Source organism: Neolamprologus multifasciatus, chromosome 10, assembly GCF_963576455.1.
Source record: "Neolamprologus multifasciatus chromosome 10, fNeoMul1.2, whole genome shotgun sequence".
Lineage (NCBI taxonomy): Eukaryota > Metazoa > Chordata > Actinopteri > Cichliformes > Cichlidae > Neolamprologus > Neolamprologus multifasciatus.
Genome location: NC_140448.1, coordinates 1,241,259 through 1,262,467, shown reverse-complemented (window position 1 = coordinate 1,262,467; position 21,209 = coordinate 1,241,259). Strand labels below are relative to the sequence as shown.

The following is a 21,209-nucleotide window of genomic DNA, read 5'->3' as shown; positions in this document are numbered from 1 at the left end:
GTGGTGGGTGGGTTCTTTTACATTTTGAGAGAAACCAATTGAGTCTAATAACAGATTAAATGCCATGTTGAGGCTTTCATTTTTAGCATCTACATGGATGTTAAAATCACCCACAATAATTATTTTATCTGAGCTGAGAACTAAATTAGATATAAAGTCTGAGAAATCAGACAGAAACAAGACTGGTTTCTGAGTTTCACAGCTGGTAAGGCTGCACTTTTTGCAGCAATCTTGTATAGAAAACTATTCCACGCATATATGAAACAGGTCGCGGCTCCAAACCGCAAAGGCGGAAAAACCGTAAAGGGACCTCTGGCTAATACGTTGGGTTCCGTGTTGGGCTCATAGCCGAAAACTAGCTTTACTTTGTTGTCTGGGTCAACTTTGTTAGCGAGCAGAGGTGGGTAGAGTATCCAAACATTGTACTCAAGTAAGAGTAGCATTACTTTAAAATATTATTACTCAAGTAAAAGTGAAAATGTTACTCAAGAAAGAGTAAAAAACTACTCACTACTCAAGTAGTGAGTAACTGTTTGAAATGTCTGATTTATTTTTTAAATAAATCAGACAAACAAAAATAAATAATAGTATTTAGTATTTTCAACAGGAATATATGTAAAAAGATCAACAAAACAAAAATTTCCAGATTTCAGTTTTTCACAACATAAAGCTTTTTTCATCAATACCAACAGTAAATAATATAAATATATAAACAGTGCAAACAATTTCCAGTGACAAGATATGCTGTAAACTTTATATTCATTTTTGCTCCAAATGGCACAGCAGCCTCAAAGAAAACATTAGAACGAGGCAACTTCAATATATGTACATACAAGGCAGCTAACATAAATTGTATGGATGTGCATTTATTTCTGCATATTTAGCAAAAATGTGCCATTTCTTCACTCAGTGAAGTGATGGTTAAGCTTAAGCAGCAGTTTGTTATCAAGGTTCTTTCTGTGAAGCTGTAACTGTTTAGCAGTGAACAGGAGTCCTGGATGACTAAGACGTCCTTCACAAGCTCCAGATGCATGGAGAGCTGTATTGATTTTGATCGACAGCTTCTTGATGTGAGGAACACCATGCAATATATCCACACCTCCAGTGAATGGACATGAAAGGTACCTCTCCAGTTTCCCTGATTCTGGCTTTCCTGACCCCATGGATCTTAGTCGGTTAGGCTGCTGTTTGTGCTGGTCTCATCCAGCTCTGAGTCTAGGTGATGTCTGATGAAGTTGAGACCTGTGGAAAGATGTATGGTTTTCAAAAGAATTAGGTCTGGTCATTATAGTGCTGTATATATATATATATATATATATATATATATATATATATATATGCATGGAGGGTTTCACCCCAAGTCCAGCACCCTGAGGCTGTACGCTAAGCGGAAGGAAGGGGGTCGGGGACTGGTGAGTGTCAGCACCACAGTCCAGGATGAGACAACGAACATCCAAGAATACATCACGAAGATGGCCCCAACTGACAGTGTGCTCAGTGAATACCTCAGGCAGCAGAAACCCAAGAAAGAGGAGGGAGACGAGGAACCATCATGGAAGGACAGGCCCCTGCACGGTATGTACCACAGGCAGATAGAGGAGGTGGCTGATATCCAGAAATCCTACCAGTGGCTGGACAAAGCTGGACTGAAAGACAGCACAGAGGCACTAATCATGGCAGCACAAGAACAAGCTCTGAGTACAAGATCCATAGAGGCTGGGGTCTATCACACCAGGCAAGACCCCAGGTGCAGGCTTTGTAAAGATGCCCCAGAGACAATCCAGCACATAACAGCAGGGTGCAAGATGCTAGCAGGCAAGGCATACATGGAACGCCATAACCAAGTGGCCGGCATAGTGTACAGGAACATCTGTGCCGAGTATAACCTGGAAGTCCCGAGGTCAAAATGGGAAATGCCCCCAAGGGTGATGGAGAATGACCGAGCTAAGATCCTGTGGGACTTCCAGATACAGACGGACAAAATGGTGGTGGCTAACCAACCGGACATAGTGGTAGTAGACAAACAGAAGAAGAAGGCCGTAGTGATCGATGTAGCGGTTCCGAATGACAGCAATATCAGGAAGAAGGAACACGAGAAGCTGGAGAAATACCAAGGGCTCAGAGAAGAGCTCGAGAGGATGTGGAGGGTGAAGGTATCGGTGGTCCCCGTGGTAATCGGAGCACTAGGTGCGGTGACTCCCAAGCTAGGCGAGTGGCTCCAGCAGATCCCGGGAATAACATCGGAGATCTCTGTCCAGAAGAGCGCAGTCCTGGGAACAGCTAAGATACTGTGCAGGACCCTCAAGCTCCCAGGCCTCTGGTAGAGGACCCGAGCTTGAAGGATAAACCGCCCGCAGGGGCGTGCTGGGTGTTTTTATATATATATATATATATAAAACACATATATATATAAAACAATATAAAACACATATATATATGTTTCAGAGTGGCTGTAGCTCAGGAGGTAGAGCAGGTCACCTACTGATCGGAAGGTTAGTGGTTCGATCCTTGGCTCCTCCAGTCTACATGTCAAGTATCCTTGGGCAAGATACTAACCCCAAGTTGCTCTCCGATGCGTCCATCGGAGTATGAATGTGTGTGAATGTAGTTAGATAGCACTAAGTATAGATAAAGTGCTTGTGAGAATGGTTGTGATTGGGTGAATGTGGCATGTTGTATACAGCGCTTTGAGTACTCCGAGAGAGTAGAGAAGCGCTATATAAGAATCAGTCCATTTACCATGTATACACTGCCAAGCTGCAGATGTTTGGCAAGAAGATTTGATCACACTGGAGATGATTTTTACTAACTCTTATAGAAAAACTAAATCATGTCATTCATATCCCGCACAAACAGTTTGCAATGAATTCCAGATTAAGTTTAAAATAAGAATTTGTGAAGGCTAAGCAGTGCTAGCCAATGGATCGTCCTGTTTGGCTGTTACTCTGGGAAAAGACGAGAAAGACAGTGATGGAAGCCGTGACTAGAGCTGCAATGTAGCCTATATAAGAGTTATATTGTACGAACGTGATAATTATGTGTATTGTAATAACGTGATATTATATTGTTCAAACGTGAAAGGTATATTGTACTAACATGAAAAGTATATTGTTAGAACAATATCAGGCCGAGACCCTGCATCGTGACCTATGAACTTCTAACCCCTGCGATTCAATTGTACAGTTTGAGCAGGAGCTGAAAACGCAACTGAAAAAAATCGTAGTGTTTGCTTAGCTTAATGCAGACTGTTTAAACTAAAAAAGCTGCTTTTTCACAGAATAAATCCTGTCAGCCGCAGTATTGCCTTCTGCTTTAACAGTTAAAACAGTAGAGACAACTTGTTTGCATGCGCATTGAACTCTAGCGTCATTAACCAGGCTAGCTGTTAGCTTATAGCTCACGCTAGCTAACTAGCGAGCAGTTAAAAAGACAGCTGAAGCTGCACAAAACACCCACAAACTTATCTCACTACAACGTAGCGCCGAAAATATGACTCGCAGCTCGAGGTCGACACAGCTGCTGTAACATAAGACTGACATCCAGCTAACCACAGCTAAAAAGATATTTAGAGAAAACTTACCGTTTCCTAAGGTTACACGAGCCGAGTTGTTTCACGCTGAAAAGTTGTTGTTTTGGCTCTCACTGAAGACACCGACACTGAAGACATAGCTGTTCTTTTGTACTGCTTTTATGCGAAACATTCTTTGTATATGAGGCCAAGGGTGTTCATCCTCTTCAGCTCTAGTGTAGACGACTGGCTCTGCCATGTTTTCATGGGTTTCTTCTTTCCGTGTGTCTGCTACTTTGAAACGCTTGGGCTGCTCTGCCCGCCACAGTTTCAAACTGTTCATGTGACTGCATGGCCACATCTGATTGGTAAAAAAGTTACCGGAAACTCCACTGGCGGCATGTTATCTAATGTGTTAAACTAATTATTTTTTAAAAAGTAACGAGTCGAATCACAAATGTACTCAAGTAAAAGTAAAAAGTATTGTGCAAAAAATCCACTTTAAAAGTACATTTTTTTTCAAAAACTTACTCAAGTAAATGTAACGGAGTAAATGTAACTTGTTACTACCCACCTCTGTTAGCGAGAGACAGAGAGAGGCGTTTAAAGGCTGCTCCAACGGAACTTATTGTTTCCAAGGAAAACGCAGTCTTAATAGCTTATTAAGACTGTAAGTAAGCTATTAAGACTGTCAAGTCTTAATAGCTTACTTACAACTGGGCTCATCAGGCAGGCTTCAGGGGTTACATGCTTCCATCTCCCGTTTCTGGTTGGTGACAACTCGTACTTTTTCTCCCTCCCTCACGCTCACAGGCACATGGTAAATGGACTGATTCTTATGTAGCGCTTTCCTACTCTCTCAGAGTACTCCAAGCAGTGTATACAACATGCCTCATTCACCTCCACACACTTCTAAACTCAAGTGCAAACTAACCAACATTCACACATCGGACAACAACTTGGGGTTAGTATCTTGCCCAAGGATATTTGGCATGCAGACTGTGGAAGCCAAGGATCGAACCACCAATCTTCCAATCAATAGCTCCTTAACCACAGCCACACAGGTTATGGCAGTCCATTCTCCCTGAAGCACGGACTACACTGCCCATGAGGCTACATTCTTTAGGGCTATGCCTGTAACACTCTGTCTATTGCCTTCATATTAAATAATTGTTTGAATAATTTTTAAAAATATTTCTTCATGTCATTATGCAACTAGGGGTGTTATGGGCCGCAAGATTCAGACCCAGACATTAGAGCCTCTTAATGCGTGTTTTGTTTGGGTTTCCACCGGCATGGAATAACCAGAAATAGAGGCATAGCCTAATATATGAAACAGGAAAAGACCGCTGTGTAATCCATTTATTTCAACAAAGTAACTGTATTCTGAATACCACCCTTTCAAACGGTAACTGTAACAGAATACAGTTACTCATATTTTGTATTTTAAATACGTAACAACGGTACATGTATTTCTTTACTCCCCAACACTGGGTACCATACCATCTTAACTAACTGGTCTACTGTAATCTTTTTACTAAAACTGCACAGAGTGGTGTCTAGACAGCAGAGCTCCTTAAGCTAATAGCTAATATTACAACAGTGCTCCACTGAGTGCTTTCAGATACTCAGCTTCCGTCTCGTACTTTAATGACTCTTATTAGTGATCCAGTCATGGTACACTGACACTGATGCTGTGCTGGAAATGTGACCAGTGATGTGGGTGATGTTGGTGTTAATGGTGATTGTTTTTATATTTATATAATCTGATTAATACATAATGATTATGACTCTTTTATTTTCATTCAGCTGTGTGATTTAAACTGACATTCAAATTCTAACACTTGAACTGGAGCCGTGGCTTGTCATCTTGCACTTTCAGTATAGTATTGTTTTTTGACTCTGTAATAATGAAAAAATAACTTACCTTTAATCTCAGTGTATTGTGATGGTATCAGAGGCTAAATTGTTTCTCAAATGTGTATGAATTATGTGCTGTGGAGACATGTGGCTGCTTACAGTGCTGTAAGAATAAACATGCACATACACACAGAGACACTCATTCACACACAGTTCTGAAAAGTCTTAAACACGAAATACGAATCGTTCTATAAAACCTAACACAAAAAAAAAAACAAAAACACAACAAAAAAGAAGAAACATGCATCTATGTTTTTTTATTAGATGCTTTAAGCAAAATTTAGGCTTTTAACAATAATAAAGTACAGTGTGGTGATACTATTTTGCTGATTTGGCCACAAATATTATTTACATTTGGAAATTTGGATACAACTTGTCAGACTGATTTAAATTTAACCACTTTAGTATGAACAAAAATGTTGAATCCCCAAAGTAGTTTAGTAACATTTTTAAAAATATATATATATTGTCCACCTTATTATTAACTTAGATTTAGTGATCACATAGAATACCTAAGCTTTTTCCCGCATAGAGAAATATGCGACGCAAAAGGGGATAAGGACTGGTATTTATGCAGAGCTTTTTTTTAGTCTCCTTGAATTCCCAAAGAACTCTACACTACAGTGCACAAACATTTTATTCTATGCAAACAGTGCTGGAATTTCCTTAGCAAGAGTCACAGGAAAATCATCAGCATTTAAGCAATTTTAACCATTTATGTTAATTAGAGTCATATTTCCTTGAATTTATAGTTTACATGAAAATGGAAAACATAGATTACATAATAAATTACACAAATTAAGAACTGAGTTCACATTTGTAGTTACCCACCAATGGGTGGCACTTGTTTTCCATCTTTCCATCATTGAGATCTCAGATAGTTCTAACTAGTAACTCAACAGCATTTTGTCACTAATCTACATAGTTACAGTTGATGAAAATGTTAATTACCTGAGTTCACAGTTCCCTGGTTTCATGCAAGAAGCTGATTATCCCTAGCCCACAACCTTTTCACTGAATCCCCTGCCAGCTGCAGCAGTGTCTGCAGCTGAGGATTAAAAAAAAACATAATGGCATTATGCTAATGTTGTGATATTGCTAGATTGACATTTCTACTGATTGGGATTAGTGCTCCTATCCATTTTCCCACCCACACAGCAGTGGCTTAAAGTCTCTCTCTCTGCCATGAAAACATGCTTTTAACATTGTTGGTGTCAGGGGTAATTTATGGTGTTCCTCAAGTGGGCTTGTTTCAGTGCAATTAGTGTATTTTCTTTGTGTATTGAGTGCATGCCCTGAGCTGTCTGCCGTCTGGAGATGTTTGAGAGAAAAATAGGGCTTTCCTGTTTCTGGGTTCGTTTTTCTTTAATTAAGTTTTTTAACAAGGAGAATCACAAGTTTGTTCAATCTGTTAAGTTGCAACAGACCATTTGAAAATTTACCATTATCCTATAATATCTTTTCAAAACATGATCCAAACATTAGTTTCTGCAACTGGATTACCATATTACTATGTCATATTTGCATTATTAACTGATTATCTGAGCTGGTAATCTTGGCTGTGCTGCATTGGGTCAGTCATCTTGTTTACATATTTAGAGAAAAACATATGCATACCTATAAGCTGTACAAACACAGCTGGATTTCCCAGGTTTGTCTGGTCTCCATACTTTACTTCTTCAGAAAAAAGCATTTAACATTCTTGAAAAAACAACCAGGAGCTTAAACAACTTGCCCTCGGCTGCTGCCTACCAAAGCTGTTTAACTTTTTTGGCCAGGTCCACAGCGGCAGACTGTTTTTTTTTCTTCTGAAATGAGTACAGCATCATATGTCATAGAGCTAATCGAATTGAATTGAAACATTAACTCATGCACTGTTTTTTTTCTTTTGCTTTGTTTCTTTCTCTACAGGCACCCATAAATTTGTGACAGAGGGGGAGCACCTGATGCTCACAGCCATCACAAAAGAACAGTCGGGATCTTATGAATGCATTGCATCTAATGACAACTCAAGCCCGGATGTCAGGACAGTGCAAGTCACCGTCAACTGTAAGGGCCAGGCTATCACACTCTCAGGCTATATAGGAAGGGTGGGAGGGTGCAGAGTGAAACTAACACTGAGTGAGGACAGTTGAGGGCACAATTTCAATTTGAAGAAACAGTCATATGAAAACATATGACTGGTATTTTTTTGTTTTCCAGATCCTCCCTTCATTTCTAAAGCAAGGAGTACAGGCACTTCAGTTGGACAAAAAGGAATTCTGCAATGTGAAGCTTCTGCTGTCCCAAGGGCAGATTTTGAGTGGTACAAAGAAGACCGCAGGCATGTTTCTTCCCTGAGCTTTATGATTTTGACATGCTCTGAATATTTTGACCTCAGTATTACAGGCTTACAAACACATGTGTTCTGCTGTACGCTGTGGTCTTAATTCATTCGACATGATCTTTGCTGAAAGTAATGATGTTCACTCATATCACTGTTTAAAATCATGTTTTTGAGATAAGATAACTTGTGCCCTGCATTCTTCTATCAGTGGACTACATCAAAATTTAATCACACTATTAGAAAAAACAGTTAGTTAGATAATTTGCACAAAGTCATGGTTACCAAAAGAAAACTATTTGGGGTGGCTGTAGCTCAGGTGGCAGAGCAGGTCAGGCACTAATCAGAAGGTCTGTGGTTCAATCCCAGGCTGCCTCCTGGCTGCATGCCAAATATCCTTGGGCAAGATACTAAATACTGGTGGTCAGAGGGCCTGGTGGCGCCAGTGTCCAGCAGCCTCGCCTCTGTCAGTGAGCCCCAGGGCAGCTGTGGCTACAATGTAGCTTGCCATCACCAGTGTGTGAATGGGTGGATGAGGGTCCTTAGGTACTAAGTAAAGCGCTATACAAATGCAGGCCATTTACCATTTATTGGTTTCTCTATGATTGGTTTATGTCAGTAGGGTGCTGGGCTCAAATGTTTAGATAATCTAATATAAAGTAGCTTTTTCTAACTGATGACTTGAAACTGGAAATACATTTATGAGAAGAGTAAATACAAACAATGGCTATGGTGACTGTTAAATGGTCCCTGAGAGTGACAGCAGCATTTCCTGTCCCTATAAGATGAAATAAGTAGTGATAGAGAGGATTGATAAAATAAATGTAAAAAAACAGTGAAACTGTAGAAAAGAAACAGGAAATGAAATGTGGGAAATGGAAGGCGGGCTTTTAAACAAATACATCCTGTCACGGCTGCAGTGGCAGATGAGTGAAGTTATAAGAGATGGACCCAAGTGCAGGCACTGGCATTACTGTGAGTGAGCTTTATTTTCAAACGGTGATAATACAAACAGAAGCAGACATGGCAAGGAAAGAAAATAAGAAAGACCTAAACCAGGAAAACTAACTAAATAAACCTGAAACCATGAAACGTTGCTAGAACATGGGGGATGACACACAGAATGATACACAGATGGACGACAACGAGCAAAGGTGAGCACGCACTATGGCTGTATCCCAATTCAGGGTCTGCAGCCTTGGAGGACGCAGCGTTCGCTGTCTACATGGGCTGCGTCCTTGAAGGCCAAGAAGGCCGGAAATATGAGGCTTGTGAAATCAAAAGGTCTATCCTCTGTCATGATACTAACCATTGCAAACATTTCATACAGCATTGTTTCACAGAAATGAAGAAAAGAAATAGAGAGTTCATTTGTTTGTTTGTTTTTACATGACGTTTGTTTGATTTGAATAAGTATTTGAGGCTGAGACCACGGAACTGTAACAATATGAATGTTGTGCTTCTTTTCTGTACTGACCAGCAATGTTCCCTCTAAGCTACGCACGTGCGCAATTGCGCACTACTGGCACGGTCTCTGCACACAGAAAATCTGCGTTGCGCACAAAAAAACCCATCAAACCTGAATTGAAATTAAAATGAATACTTTAACAATTCTGTTTTGCAGTGTTAGTCAGTAAGTGACTGGCTGCTCCCGTATGGGATTAGAACGATGCCCCCTTATCCCACAGTCCAGCGCCGTGGCTGATGTGGAGTGAAGCCACATTAATGACAACGTGTACAACCATTGGAGATGTGAGCAGGACAGACGGAACAATTGACGGAAAAAGTGTGGACTTTATACCAGTTTTTAAATTGTGTTGATAGGCCACGTAAAATCGGAGTTATGATAAAATTATATGCAATGTCTGGTTTTCTTCCTGAATACTATTGTTGTTTATATTTTTACTGCGGGAAGAAATGGTAAAAACTGTGTTTTATCAGGAAAATGCTCAAAAGCACTCTCCGCCTGTGACCAAAAACAACACCAAAAACCCTCCACCCTTTCCTATTGGTCAAAAAATGTACCATGTTGACCAATCAAAAAATGATATGGCAACATGGCATTTAGATGTTTAGGAAAGGGGGAAGTTTTAGGGGTGACGGCTGTGTTTTGAGATGTGAGAGATTTGCCCGGAGGAGGAGCCAACTCCTCCTCCGGGCTAGGAGGAGGAGTTGGCTGTCCGATTGGGGTCTGGAATGTGGGGCCTCCCTGCTGCTGCCGAGTCGGGGCAGTCAGCTTCTCTCTACCCCAGGGAAAAGGGTAACACTACCTGGGTCTGGGTGCAGTTTCCCCCTCCAGGGGCAAGGGTACCTAGACCTGGGGCTTAGAGTACGCTTGGGGAGTGTGATTGTGTGTACAGTAGGGATGGGTATCGTTTAGGTTTTATCCGATACCGGTGCCAAACCGGTACTTTTGAAACGGTGCCGGTGCTTAAACGGTGCTCAAACCGGTGCTTAAAGAATGGAGAACACAAAAACCTCTCATGTTCAGCTGTTTTTTTGTAAAAAGATAATAATGTTAGCCTTTTCTGCAGCTATGGGGCATATATGGTATCACTCTTGGCTGGAAGCAGTGCTTAAACAATGGAAAAAACACAAACTTTGTCCAAAAACCTGTCATGTTTAACTGTTTTCCACTTTTTCTTTGGTCATTTTAGCCTTTTTGGCCAGGGTGAAGGGAGTATCTGCCATCAAACAAGAAGACAGCCGCATGTAGCTATGATGATGTTTGCTAGTTCACCTTACGTGCATGTAATAACGTGGTTAGCCTACTCAACGTAAATTACACACGAACAACATTAAGCTACTCATGCAGAGTAGCCTCCATAACAGGCACCACACCCGCAGTAGATGTGCACGGTGTGAGGTCTCGCAGCAAGCTATCAAATACGGCGCATTTCTCGGCTTTTAAAAAAAACGCTATGCGTTGCCATGTGTTTCATCGGATTTGAGGTGTTACCTCCTTTGACAGTATCACAGTATCAGCTTAAAGCACTTGTTGCAGGCTGCTGAGTTTGCATATTTTGCTGTGAAGTACAGCCAGACTTTTGACCACTTCGCCTTGGGCATTTTTAATCTGTAGCTCTGCTCTAAAAGAACGTACGTACCTGGGCCCGCCTACTATCCTCGGAAACGTAAAATGATTGGCTAGAATCTAAAGCGTATCACAGCTCAGGAAAAAAAAAAGCACCGAAATAAAGCACCGAAATGTGCGCTGCTTTTCGGTCTGGTTATTACCGTTTATGTCAGAACCATCATGGCACCGGATACCGGTACCCATCCCTAGTGTACAGTGTCTCTTTATGTCTCTCTCCACATTGGGTGAGTGTTGAGTAATTGCATATGAGAGCATGAGGGTGGGAATGGATGTTTGTATCTGTGTGTGCCTGTTTGTCTGTGTCTATATGTCAGGTCGGGTATCAGACACCACCTCTCTAGGGACATCTCAGGCCCTCCAAGGTATGGAGGCCTATCTCCCCCCACCACTTCCCCTGCCAGTGGCGGACGCCCTCATACATCGGTGCATTGGTGGCTCTTTGTGTCCAGGGATGGGCGTCCAGGTACACACTGGCTCACTCCTGGTGGCTGCTTGTCGGGCCTGGAGCTTGGGGCTCGCTCGGGCCACTTCGGGTGTGGGGTGCCCTCGGCTCACTCTGGCACAGCTGGCCGCCGGCGGATCTCACTGCAACCCCCTTGGCTTCTGCTCCGTGGCTGCTGAGTGACTCCTCATCTGGGGCTCTCCTCAGCTCTTTTCTGGGATAGTGGCGCGGCTGCCCCCCTGTTGGTCTTCCTTGGTCTCTTGTGTTCTGAGGGTCTCTGGATGTCTGGAGCCCGGATCTCCTCCATACCTGCTTCAGGAGGACGGGGCTATGGCTCCCCACACCCTCTAGAAGATCATTACATGAAGGAACCTTTTAAATACAAGCGCGCTCATGCTCACAGGTGTACACACGGGTGCTCACACACACAAACGACACCCTTATTGGCTCCTACCTCAAAGCACACTGTGCCCTTTATCACCTTTGGATTTGATGTGGTCACGCCAGCATCGAATCCATCCAAGTTACATGGTTTATTAAAATAATCAAATTACAGCATTTACATGTATGTTAGACTGCTTTTAATTAACTGCTCTAGCCCACTTACAATGAAAGTTAAAAAAAAATCTTGTTCGTGACCTGTGTAGTATGTTAACACTATTGGAAGTAAAAAATAACTTGAACTTTTTTTTCTTTAAATAAAGCTCTGACTTGTATTATGAGTATGAGTCTGTGGTCTGGGAGAGAGTCCTGTAACTCTGTCTGCAAAATACAGTACATAATGACCTATGTTGAGCAATTAATTATATAGTTACTTTTTTGAACAAGTAACTATATAATTAACTGAATTATGCAAACAACAAAATTTTTTGCAGCCGTTTACCTAAAAAGGCAGCCAAGGTATTTTTTAAAATAAACATTTCAAACTATTTACAGAACAATCAGGTGTTCTGCATCAAATCTGATGCCACACAAATTATTTGTGCCACTCCAAAAAAAAAATTCTGTCCACTATGAGATAAAGGAGAACACCAGTCTCATACCTGCAGGCCTGAGAACAGGAGACGTATCACTCCTGTAACATGTGTAACATTCGGTAGTCGCCTCATTGTTCTGACACACACAACAAAACTATTGACTACACTACACACTAACTACACAAGATTTGCGCTAAGTGTCTCAAATCTCTCACATCTCAAAACACCACCGCAACTCCTAAAACTTTCGCTTTCGAGCATTTTCCTTATAAAACGCAGTTTTTACCGTTTCTTCCCGCAGTAAATATAAACAACGATAGTATTCAGGAAGAAAACCAAACATTGCATATATTCGTTTTTATCATAACTCTGGTTTTACGTGGCCTATCAACACAATTTAAAAACTGGTATAAAGTCCACACTTTTTCCGTGAATTGTTCCGTCTGTCCTGCTCACATCTCCAATGGTTGTACACGTTGTCATTAATGTGGCTTCACTCCACATCAGCCACGCCGCTGAACTGTGGGACATCGTTCTAATCCCATACGGGAGCAGCCAGTCACTTACTGACTAACACTGCAAAACAGAATTGTTAAAGTATTGATTTCAATTCATGTTAGATTTTTTTGTGCGCAACACAGATTTTCTGTGCGCAGAGACCGTGCCAGCAGTGCGCAATTGCGCACGCGCGCAGCTTAGAGGGAACATTGAATATAGCCAATATTAAAGTTATTTTTATAATAATCATTATTAGTTATTACAGCAGTGAACTTGAACTGTGTGTCAAATACTGAGCTTCATTCAAGATTCAAGTTTCAGTTATTTATATTTCAAAGTATCTTTGACAGTATATATATAGATGTATTATATATAAGAGACAAATATTGTTCTTTTAATATGTTGGTATTACTAAATCTGTCTGAATGCTTATATATATATTTTTTTTAAAAATTAAAAAAAAAAATTCCCCACTCGCCCCTGTGGGCGGTGAATCCTTCAAGCTCGGGTCCTCTACCAGAGGCCTGGGACCTTGAGGGTCCTGCGCAGTATCATAGCTGTTCCTAGGACTGCGCTCTTCTGGACAGAGATCTCCGCTGTTGTTCCCGCGATCTGCTGGAGCCACTCGCCTAGCTTGGGAGTCACTGCACCTAGTGCTCCGATTACCACTGGGACCACCGTCACCTTCACCCTCCACATCTTCTCTAGCTCTTCTCTGAGCCCTTGGTATTCCTCCAGCTTCTCGTGTTCCTTCTTCCTGATTTTGCTGTCATTCGGAACCGCTACATCGATCACTGCGGCCGTCTTCTCATGTTTGTCTACCACCACTATGTCCGGTTGGTTAGCCACCGCCATTTTGTCCATCTGTATCTGGAAGTCCCGCAGGATCTTAGCTCGGTCATTCTCCACCACCCTTGGGGGCATCTCCCATTTTGACCTCGGGACTTCCAGGTTATACTCGGCACAGATGTTCCTGTACACCATTTGATTATGACGTTCCATGTATGCCTTGCCTGCTAGCATCTTACACCCTGCTGTTATGTGCTGGATTGTCTTTGGAGCGATGGTGTGATAGACCCCAGCCTTGGTGGATCTTGTGCTTAGTGCCTGTTCCTGTGCTGCCATGATTAGTGCTTCCGTGCTGTCTTTCAGTCCAGCTTTGTCCAGCCACTGGTAGGATTTCTGGATATCAGCCACCTCCTCTATCTGCTGGTGGTACATACCGTGCAGGGGCCTGTCCTTCCATGATGGTTCCTCGCCTTCCTCCACTTTTATATGTGTGTGTGTGTATATACATGTATATATATATATATATATATATATATATACAGCACCGACAGAAGTTACAGAGTTAAGAATATTATATATATATATATACACACACATATAGGGGAAGGGGATAAATAGAATAAATAGGAATAAAAATAAAAATACAAGTGAATTGCACATTTCAAGTATGGAGTCTATTGCACTGCTGATTATTAACAAAAAGTATTGCACAAAAGGTAATTACACAGTGAAGTGGAGAGGCACTACAGCTTAGTTGTTCCCCCCTCCTTTGTCCTCCTGTTTCCCCTCCCTCTCCCCTCCAGAGAGGAGTTAAACAGTTGATGGCGTCGTGGGACAAAGGAGTTTTTTAAGTCTGTTGGTTCTTGTCTTTGGGAGAAGCAACCTGTCACTGAACAGACTCCTCTGGTTGTTTATGGCCTGTGTGCAGAGGATGCCCAGCATTGTCCATAATGTCCAGCAGTTTCTTTAGTGTCCTTTTCTCTGCCACTGACACCAGAGTGTCCAGCTTCATGCGACCACAGAGCCAGCCTTCCTGATCAGTTTTTCCAGCCTGGATGAGTCCTTCTTTGCTGTGCTGCTCCTCCAGCACACCACAGCATAGAAAAGTACTCCAGCAACCACCGACTGGTAAAACATCCTCAGGAGCTTCCTGCAGATGTTAAAAGACCTCAGCCTCCTGAGGAAGTACAGTCGGCTTTGGCTTTTTTGTACAGGTGCTCTGTGTTGCATGACCAGTCCAGTTTATTGTCCACCCCACAGCCGGAGGTACTTGTACTTGTTGACCACCTCCACCTCCTCCCCCTCCATCCTGAACCGGCAGTGACCTGCTCTGGGACCTCCCAAGTCCACAAACAGTTCCTTAGTCTTTGAGGTGTTGAGTTGCAGGTGGTTTGTGTGACTCCATGCGACAAAGTTCCTCACCAGACTTCTGTACTCCTCTTCCTGGTCATCCCAGATACACCCATGATGGCTTGTGTCGTCTGCAAACTTCTGAATGTGGCATAATTCAGAGTTGTAGCAGAAGTCAGAGGTGTACAGGGTGAAGAGAAGAGGGGACAGCACAGTTCCCTGTGGTGCTCCTGTGCTGCTGACCACAGTGTCAGACGTGATGTCCTTCAGCCTGACGTACTGTGGCCTGTCGGTGAGGTAGTCGGAGATCCAAGCCACCAGGCAGGGGTCCACCTCCATCCTGTTCAGTTTCTCCTGGAGCAGACAGGGCCATATATATATATATATATATATATATATATATATATATATATTAGGGGTGCAACGATACTCGTATCGATATTGAACCGTTCGATACAGTACTTTCGGTTCGGTACGCATATGTATCGAACAATACAACATTTTTAATTTATTTTATCAACTTTCCTTCTGACGGTGCTGTCTGTGTTGAGCGCTCAGTGGATCTGCGCTCGACAGTGCAGCCTAGGCGGAGTAGTCGAACACAGATTCACTGAGCGCAGGGCAAGCTAGCTAGACAGAAGTTAAGCTCGTTGCAACATGGCAAATTGAACCTCCCCGCACCCTCATTCAGATCTGGCGTCTGGAAACTATTTTGGTCTCATGTGACGTATGACCCTGAAGGTAAGCAGTCATGGACTAAAGTAAAAACAGTATGTCAGATGTGCCAAGCAATGCTCAATTACATGAGTGGGAACTGGTGTGTTAGCGCAGTTAGCTCGTTAATGTGTTGACGCTGTCCAGCCCCACACACGGGGCAATCCGCGGTAGCTCGTTAACGGAGATTTGCCGTGTTGTGGCGTTAACCTCATTTCAGATTAAGGCTGACAGCACTAGTGGGAACACAACGAATATGACTGCACATTTACCCGATAGCATCCTAGTGCAAAGACAAGTGGAAGCAGACAAAAACAACAAGCACGCATACAAACTTTACCGAGTCATTTAGACAGCCGTTAGCACATGATTCTCCTTATGGGGACCTGATATGTTTAATATGCTGCTGAGAATATAGCTCAGAAGAAGCGTATAGTATAGCTTTTATTTTGGAAAGAGACATTTCTCTGTAATAAACTCTCTTTTCCAAAGATGAGTGATTCCTCAATCAGATACAGGGCTCGCAAAATCGCTAGCCCGACGTCCCGGGGCTAGCGATTTTTCCAGTCGGGCTGCCCTGCTCTGCTCGTCGGCCTATCGTAGGAAGGAAAAATATATCTCAATGCTTTTGCATTCTTTCGGAAATGTAGCTGGGTAATTATGTCATTGGCATCTATGAGCCACTGTCAATATGTGACATATTGAAATCACGTTTGAATTTGTGCTTGTTTTTTGCTTTCACTTTGCAATCGCGCGAACTGTGTATAGAGAGCGACAGCACTGATTGGTGAGTGATGATAATTTGCGCACCAATTCCTCTGCCATCGTCTTATCAATCGTTAGCTTACTATGCAAACATGACAAGTGAAATCTCCCGCAGCTTAAACATGTGAGAGGTTGATCGCGTAGAGAATCGCTGAGCGTTATGTGAATGCGTCTGTAAAAGCAGCAGGATATATATTTTAGTTCTGCTGAGCCAAATAAGACAGGTCAGCGTGAAGAAGTGACAGCCAAAGAAAAGCTTACCACAAAACTGAAAAGTTATGACAAATCAGACTATAAGGCAAAAAGAAAGTGCAGCTTCATGGTTTCATGGACAAAAGCATTTCTGTGGCTGCAATATGACGAGCTAAATAACCAGGGCTGCACATAAGTGGTCCGCAGGTGCGCATTCGCTGTCAAAATAAAAAACGCGCACAAGATAAGAAGTTGCAACGCGTGTTTGCATACATAAGATTTTCAGGAGGAGGACAGACATTTGTTTAGAACTCATAAAGATGTCGAAGAAGCTCCTTTAAGCAATTACTTTGGTGTTCCTCCACCTCCAAAGAAATGTCAGGAGTCCGAACCACAAAAGAAGCGTGTATTCTCGGAAAAGTGGTTGCAGGAGGTGAGCTGGCTTCAAACAAATGATGAACGCACAGAGATGTGGTGTAGAATGTGCCGTGAAAATGTAATAAATGACAAATTAATAAAAAGGCATGAACATTTTTTTTGTATCGAAAAAATATCGAACCGTGACACCAAAGTATCGAACCGAACCGAACCGTGAATTTTGTGTATCGTTGCACCCCTAAAATATATATATATATATATATATATATATGTTTCAGAGTGGCTGTAGAGCAGGTCACCTACTGATCGGAAGGTTAGTGGTTCGATCGTTGAAACAGTTTTTTTAAAATTCAGTACAAGATGATTTTGTTCCAGCCATTTTTGGACACCATTTAGATGTACCGTTAAGGTGTCTGCTGCTTCACCAGGTGACTTAGCTGGTACGTGTATAACTGCATCATCAGGATAAAGTTGGCAGTTGGCTTTTGGGCAGCTGGTAGGCAAATCATTTATAAACAAACTAAATAACAATGGGCCAAGAACAGATCCTTGGGGAATACCGATTCTGTTTTCCAACATGGATGACTTTTCTTTATCAACCCTCACACACTGTTCTCTTTTGGGGAGATAATATTCAAACCAGTCAACTGCTTGCTTTTAAAAGTCAAATTTTATCAACTTTATCAACAGAAAGAAGTATGTCATGGTTGACAGTGTCAAAAGCCTTTTTTAGTTCAAGGAACACTGCAGCCACAACACTACCATTATCCAGATTACACTTAATATTTTCAACAAAATAGCAATTCACCATTTCTGTGGAAAATTTTGGTCTAAAACCAAACTGCATTGGATGAAGCAGTTGATTAGTCTCTAAATAATCAATTAACTGTGCTGCCACAACCTTCTCAAGCACCTTCGAAAGAACAGGGAGTATGGAAATTGGACGATAATTACATATCAAATCACGCTCGCCTCCTTTAAAGACTGGAGTAACTACAGCCCTTTTCCAGTCAGTTGGGAATGTCCTATTTCTTATTGATAAATTTATAAGATGTGTTAATGGTTTTGTCAAGAAATCTCTATATTTTTTAATAAAACAAGCATCCAAGCCATAAATATCATTTGCCCTAGAATCTGATAATTTCTTAATAACCTCTGTGACCTCTGCTTCATTAACCTCTTCAATAAAAAATGAGTCTGATGAATCGATAGGGCTATTTTTAATAGTTACAACTGGGGAGCTGAAATTTTGCATTAATTCTTCTGCAGATTGTATAAAATATTTGTTAAATTCATATGCCATGGAACCCTTGTCTATAATAATTGTGCCATTTATATTGACTTGCTCAATTTCCTTCCTGCTAGATGATCTGTTAATTAAATTGTTTAAATGCTTCCCAAGGGAGACATTATGACCTTTAGCTTTTTCTATAATATAAGCTTTACGCAATTCCATGACTACTTTATTTCCTTTATAGGCCTTTATAGATCATATAATCCGTATTACCTTTAGTGGTTAAGGCTGTTTTTCTTTTCATAAGTTTATGTATTTCACCGTTTAACCATGGTAGATTTTGCTTCCTTTGTTCAAACAAAGATCAAACAATAGTACAAACTCAAAACACGGACCGTGGCACATCCACAGTTACTGCAGGTATTCAGGAGAGCATGAGAACAGGAACATTCAGAGCGTTTTGCTTTGTATCTAAAAAACATTTCCCTAAGTTTTAATCAAGCATATTTTATGAGTGCATTTGCAAAAGTTTCAAATAAACACATTCTCCCAGAGATTTCAAAACTGCTTTTCTCTTTCTTATAGGCTCCTCAATGGACTAAACGGGGTAAAGATAGAGAATCAAGGGAAACAGTCTATGCTTATCTTTTTCAATGTCTCAGAAGAAGACTATGGGAACTACACTTGTGTTGCTATGAACACCATGGGAATCACTAATGCCAGTATAATACTCTATGGTAAGAAAAATATGTTGCTGTTATGTTGTTCACTTCAGTGAATTAAAGAAAGAAGAAAAAAGTTTTGTTTTTGTCAGCGACCACTTCTTCCATATTAGCAGCTACACATAAAAAAGCCATTCTGAAAGTCACCCACTGTATGTTATTCATTGAATTACCTTTTATTTCCACCGATTGCCAGTTTCCATGGCAATTCCAGCATCAAACCGCATGAACATTTAAATTCTAACTAATGATAGTCAATACTAGAGCACTGATCTGAATAACCCTTATGATGAATCACATTTTGCATTATTCTCTTGCAGGTCCTGGTGCAATGCATGACGTGAACGGGGCTACTGCGCTATCAAATTGCTTTGTATGCCTCCTGCTTACTGTAACCTCAGTCTACCTTCTCAAGTTCTAATGTGAAATGCTACCACCTTGGAGCTTCTCTCAGAATTGAAAACCAAGAACAGACTTTTAGTCCAGTAAGAAGAATGGAAACCCAAGATTGCCAGTGGTCCACCCTATTTTTTTTTCTTTTTCTCTGTTGTTTTTCTTTCCTTTTTCTGGCTTTGTATCAGAGTCTGTTCTCTGTTGGCTTGTCAAGAGTGAGAAGCATCAACCTGCAGAAGCAAAGATTTTAAATAATGCACTAATTTGATGATGGTAGAACTTTTGAGTTCGTGTCTCCCCCAAGCTTTTTATATGTGAACATGGAAAAAGAAAAAAATACATGTAACTGTTGATAGTTGACTGTTTATTGCCCAATTCTGAAGTGTACATTCAGATTATTATTATTATTATTATCGTGTCATGTCCTGTTCAATATCTGTACAATAACATTAAGCTTTTTTAGGTAAATGATAAAAAGGGAAAAATGCAATGTGATTGTTGAATTTTACTGTATTTTTACAGTTGTATGCAAAACAGAATAACTGATACTTCATTATAAACAGTTCAGAACAATAAATTATACACCATGATTTCTCAGGCAAAGTCCTACACATAGTGCATCCAAATTTATATTTTCATTGTAGTGTGTGTAAAAATTGTACAAATGTGTACAGACAATACCTGCACTGTTGTTTATCAAAATGCATATGCTTATCAAATGGCATTTTTGAACTACCCAATAAGAGTGCCGTAGCAGCTTCATGACATATTCATACTGACACACTGAAAGCTGATTTTCAGACTCACTTTAGTGAAGTATGATTTAGAATTGAGAAACTGGTTGTTGTGCTGCTTTGTTCTCTGCAGACAGAAACAGAAAAACCCAGAGTTCAGTGTGCTGATGAGTGTCCAACCTGATTCACAAAGTGCTGTGGCTAATTTGAAAAGCTGCACTCGTTACAGGATATTAACCCACCGTCCACACTGGTTTTATGATCATTATTATTTAATTTTCTAAAGTTATGGTTAAAATACGGTGGCCCTGAGAGGCCAAACAGACTGCAACTTCAGAAAACACTTGCAAAAAGAAAAATGCTGCTAAAAAAGAAAAACACCTGCAAAATGAAAAACACTTGCAAAAAGAAAAATGCTGCAAAAGAAAAACGCTGCAAAAAGAAAAACGCTGCAAAAGCACACACAACACAACGGAAATGTTTCTGGGGAGACAATAACCGGACGGACCAGTTGCATGAACCAAAACATGTATGTATGGCTGTATCCCAATTCAGGGTCTGCGGCCCAATTCAGGGTCTGCAGCCTTAACGATCCTCAAGGGCCGCGTACTCAAAGACCGCTGAGGCCAGAAGTGCGAGGCTTGTAGGCTCGTGAAATGGGACGGTCTAGCCTCCGTCACGCTGCCCAGGTTGCTACTAACAGTTGGAAATGTTTCATACAGCTTTGTTTGACAGAAATGAAGGAGAACATATTTTGTACATTTGTTTCTACATGAGCTTTGTGTGATTTGATAAGTTTCTGAGGCTGAGACCACAGGACTGTAAAACATGATTTTTGGGCTTCATTTCTGTACTGAACAGTCATTTAAGATTAGCTAGTAAATAACAATTAAATATATGTACATAAATGTAAATATAATATGGCCAATATTATATGAATCATTATTAGTTATTACAGCAGTGAACATGAACTCTGTGCCAAACACTGAGCTTCAGTAAAGATTCAAGTTGCATTTATTTATATTTCCTATCACCTTAAATCTTCACTTAAAGACAAGTATCTGTGACAGTGTATATATAGATGTATTATATATCAGAGACAAATATTGTTCTTTTAATATGTTGGCATTACTAAATTTGGCTCAATGCTTATATATGTGTGGAAAAAGCAAA

At 41.1% G+C, this 21,209-nt stretch overlaps 1 protein-coding gene and 1 long non-coding RNA gene across 3 annotated transcripts in view; one reads left to right on the top strand and one right to left on the bottom strand.

The window, feature by feature from the left end:
* Nucleotides 1–19,911, top strand: part of opcml (opioid binding protein/cell adhesion molecule-like) — a 401,362-nt gene extending 381,451 nt beyond the window's left edge. For both annotated transcript variants that reach the window (XM_085173864.1, XM_085173863.1), the window contains 4 exons: nucleotides 7,340–7,477; nucleotides 7,631–7,751; nucleotides 18,773–18,924; nucleotides 19,230–19,911. In XM_085173864.1, coding sequence (XP_085029990.1) covers nucleotides 7,340–7,477; nucleotides 7,631–7,751; nucleotides 18,773–18,924; nucleotides 19,230–19,330 — 512 coding nt within the window. In that variant the 3' untranslated portion in view covers nucleotides 19,331–19,911. The remainder of the gene's footprint in view (nucleotides 1–7,339; nucleotides 7,478–7,630; nucleotides 7,752–18,772; nucleotides 18,925–19,229) is intronic.
* On the bottom strand, nucleotides 19,607–20,944 carry LOC146509305 (uncharacterized). The gene is made up of 2 exons (XR_014876343.1): nucleotides 20,468–20,944; nucleotides 19,607–20,379 (listed from the first exon to the last, which is right to left on the bottom strand). It is a non-coding gene; the product is annotated as an uncharacterized LOC146509305 (long non-coding RNA).
* Between the last annotated feature and the right edge of the window lie 265 nt (nucleotides 20,945–21,209).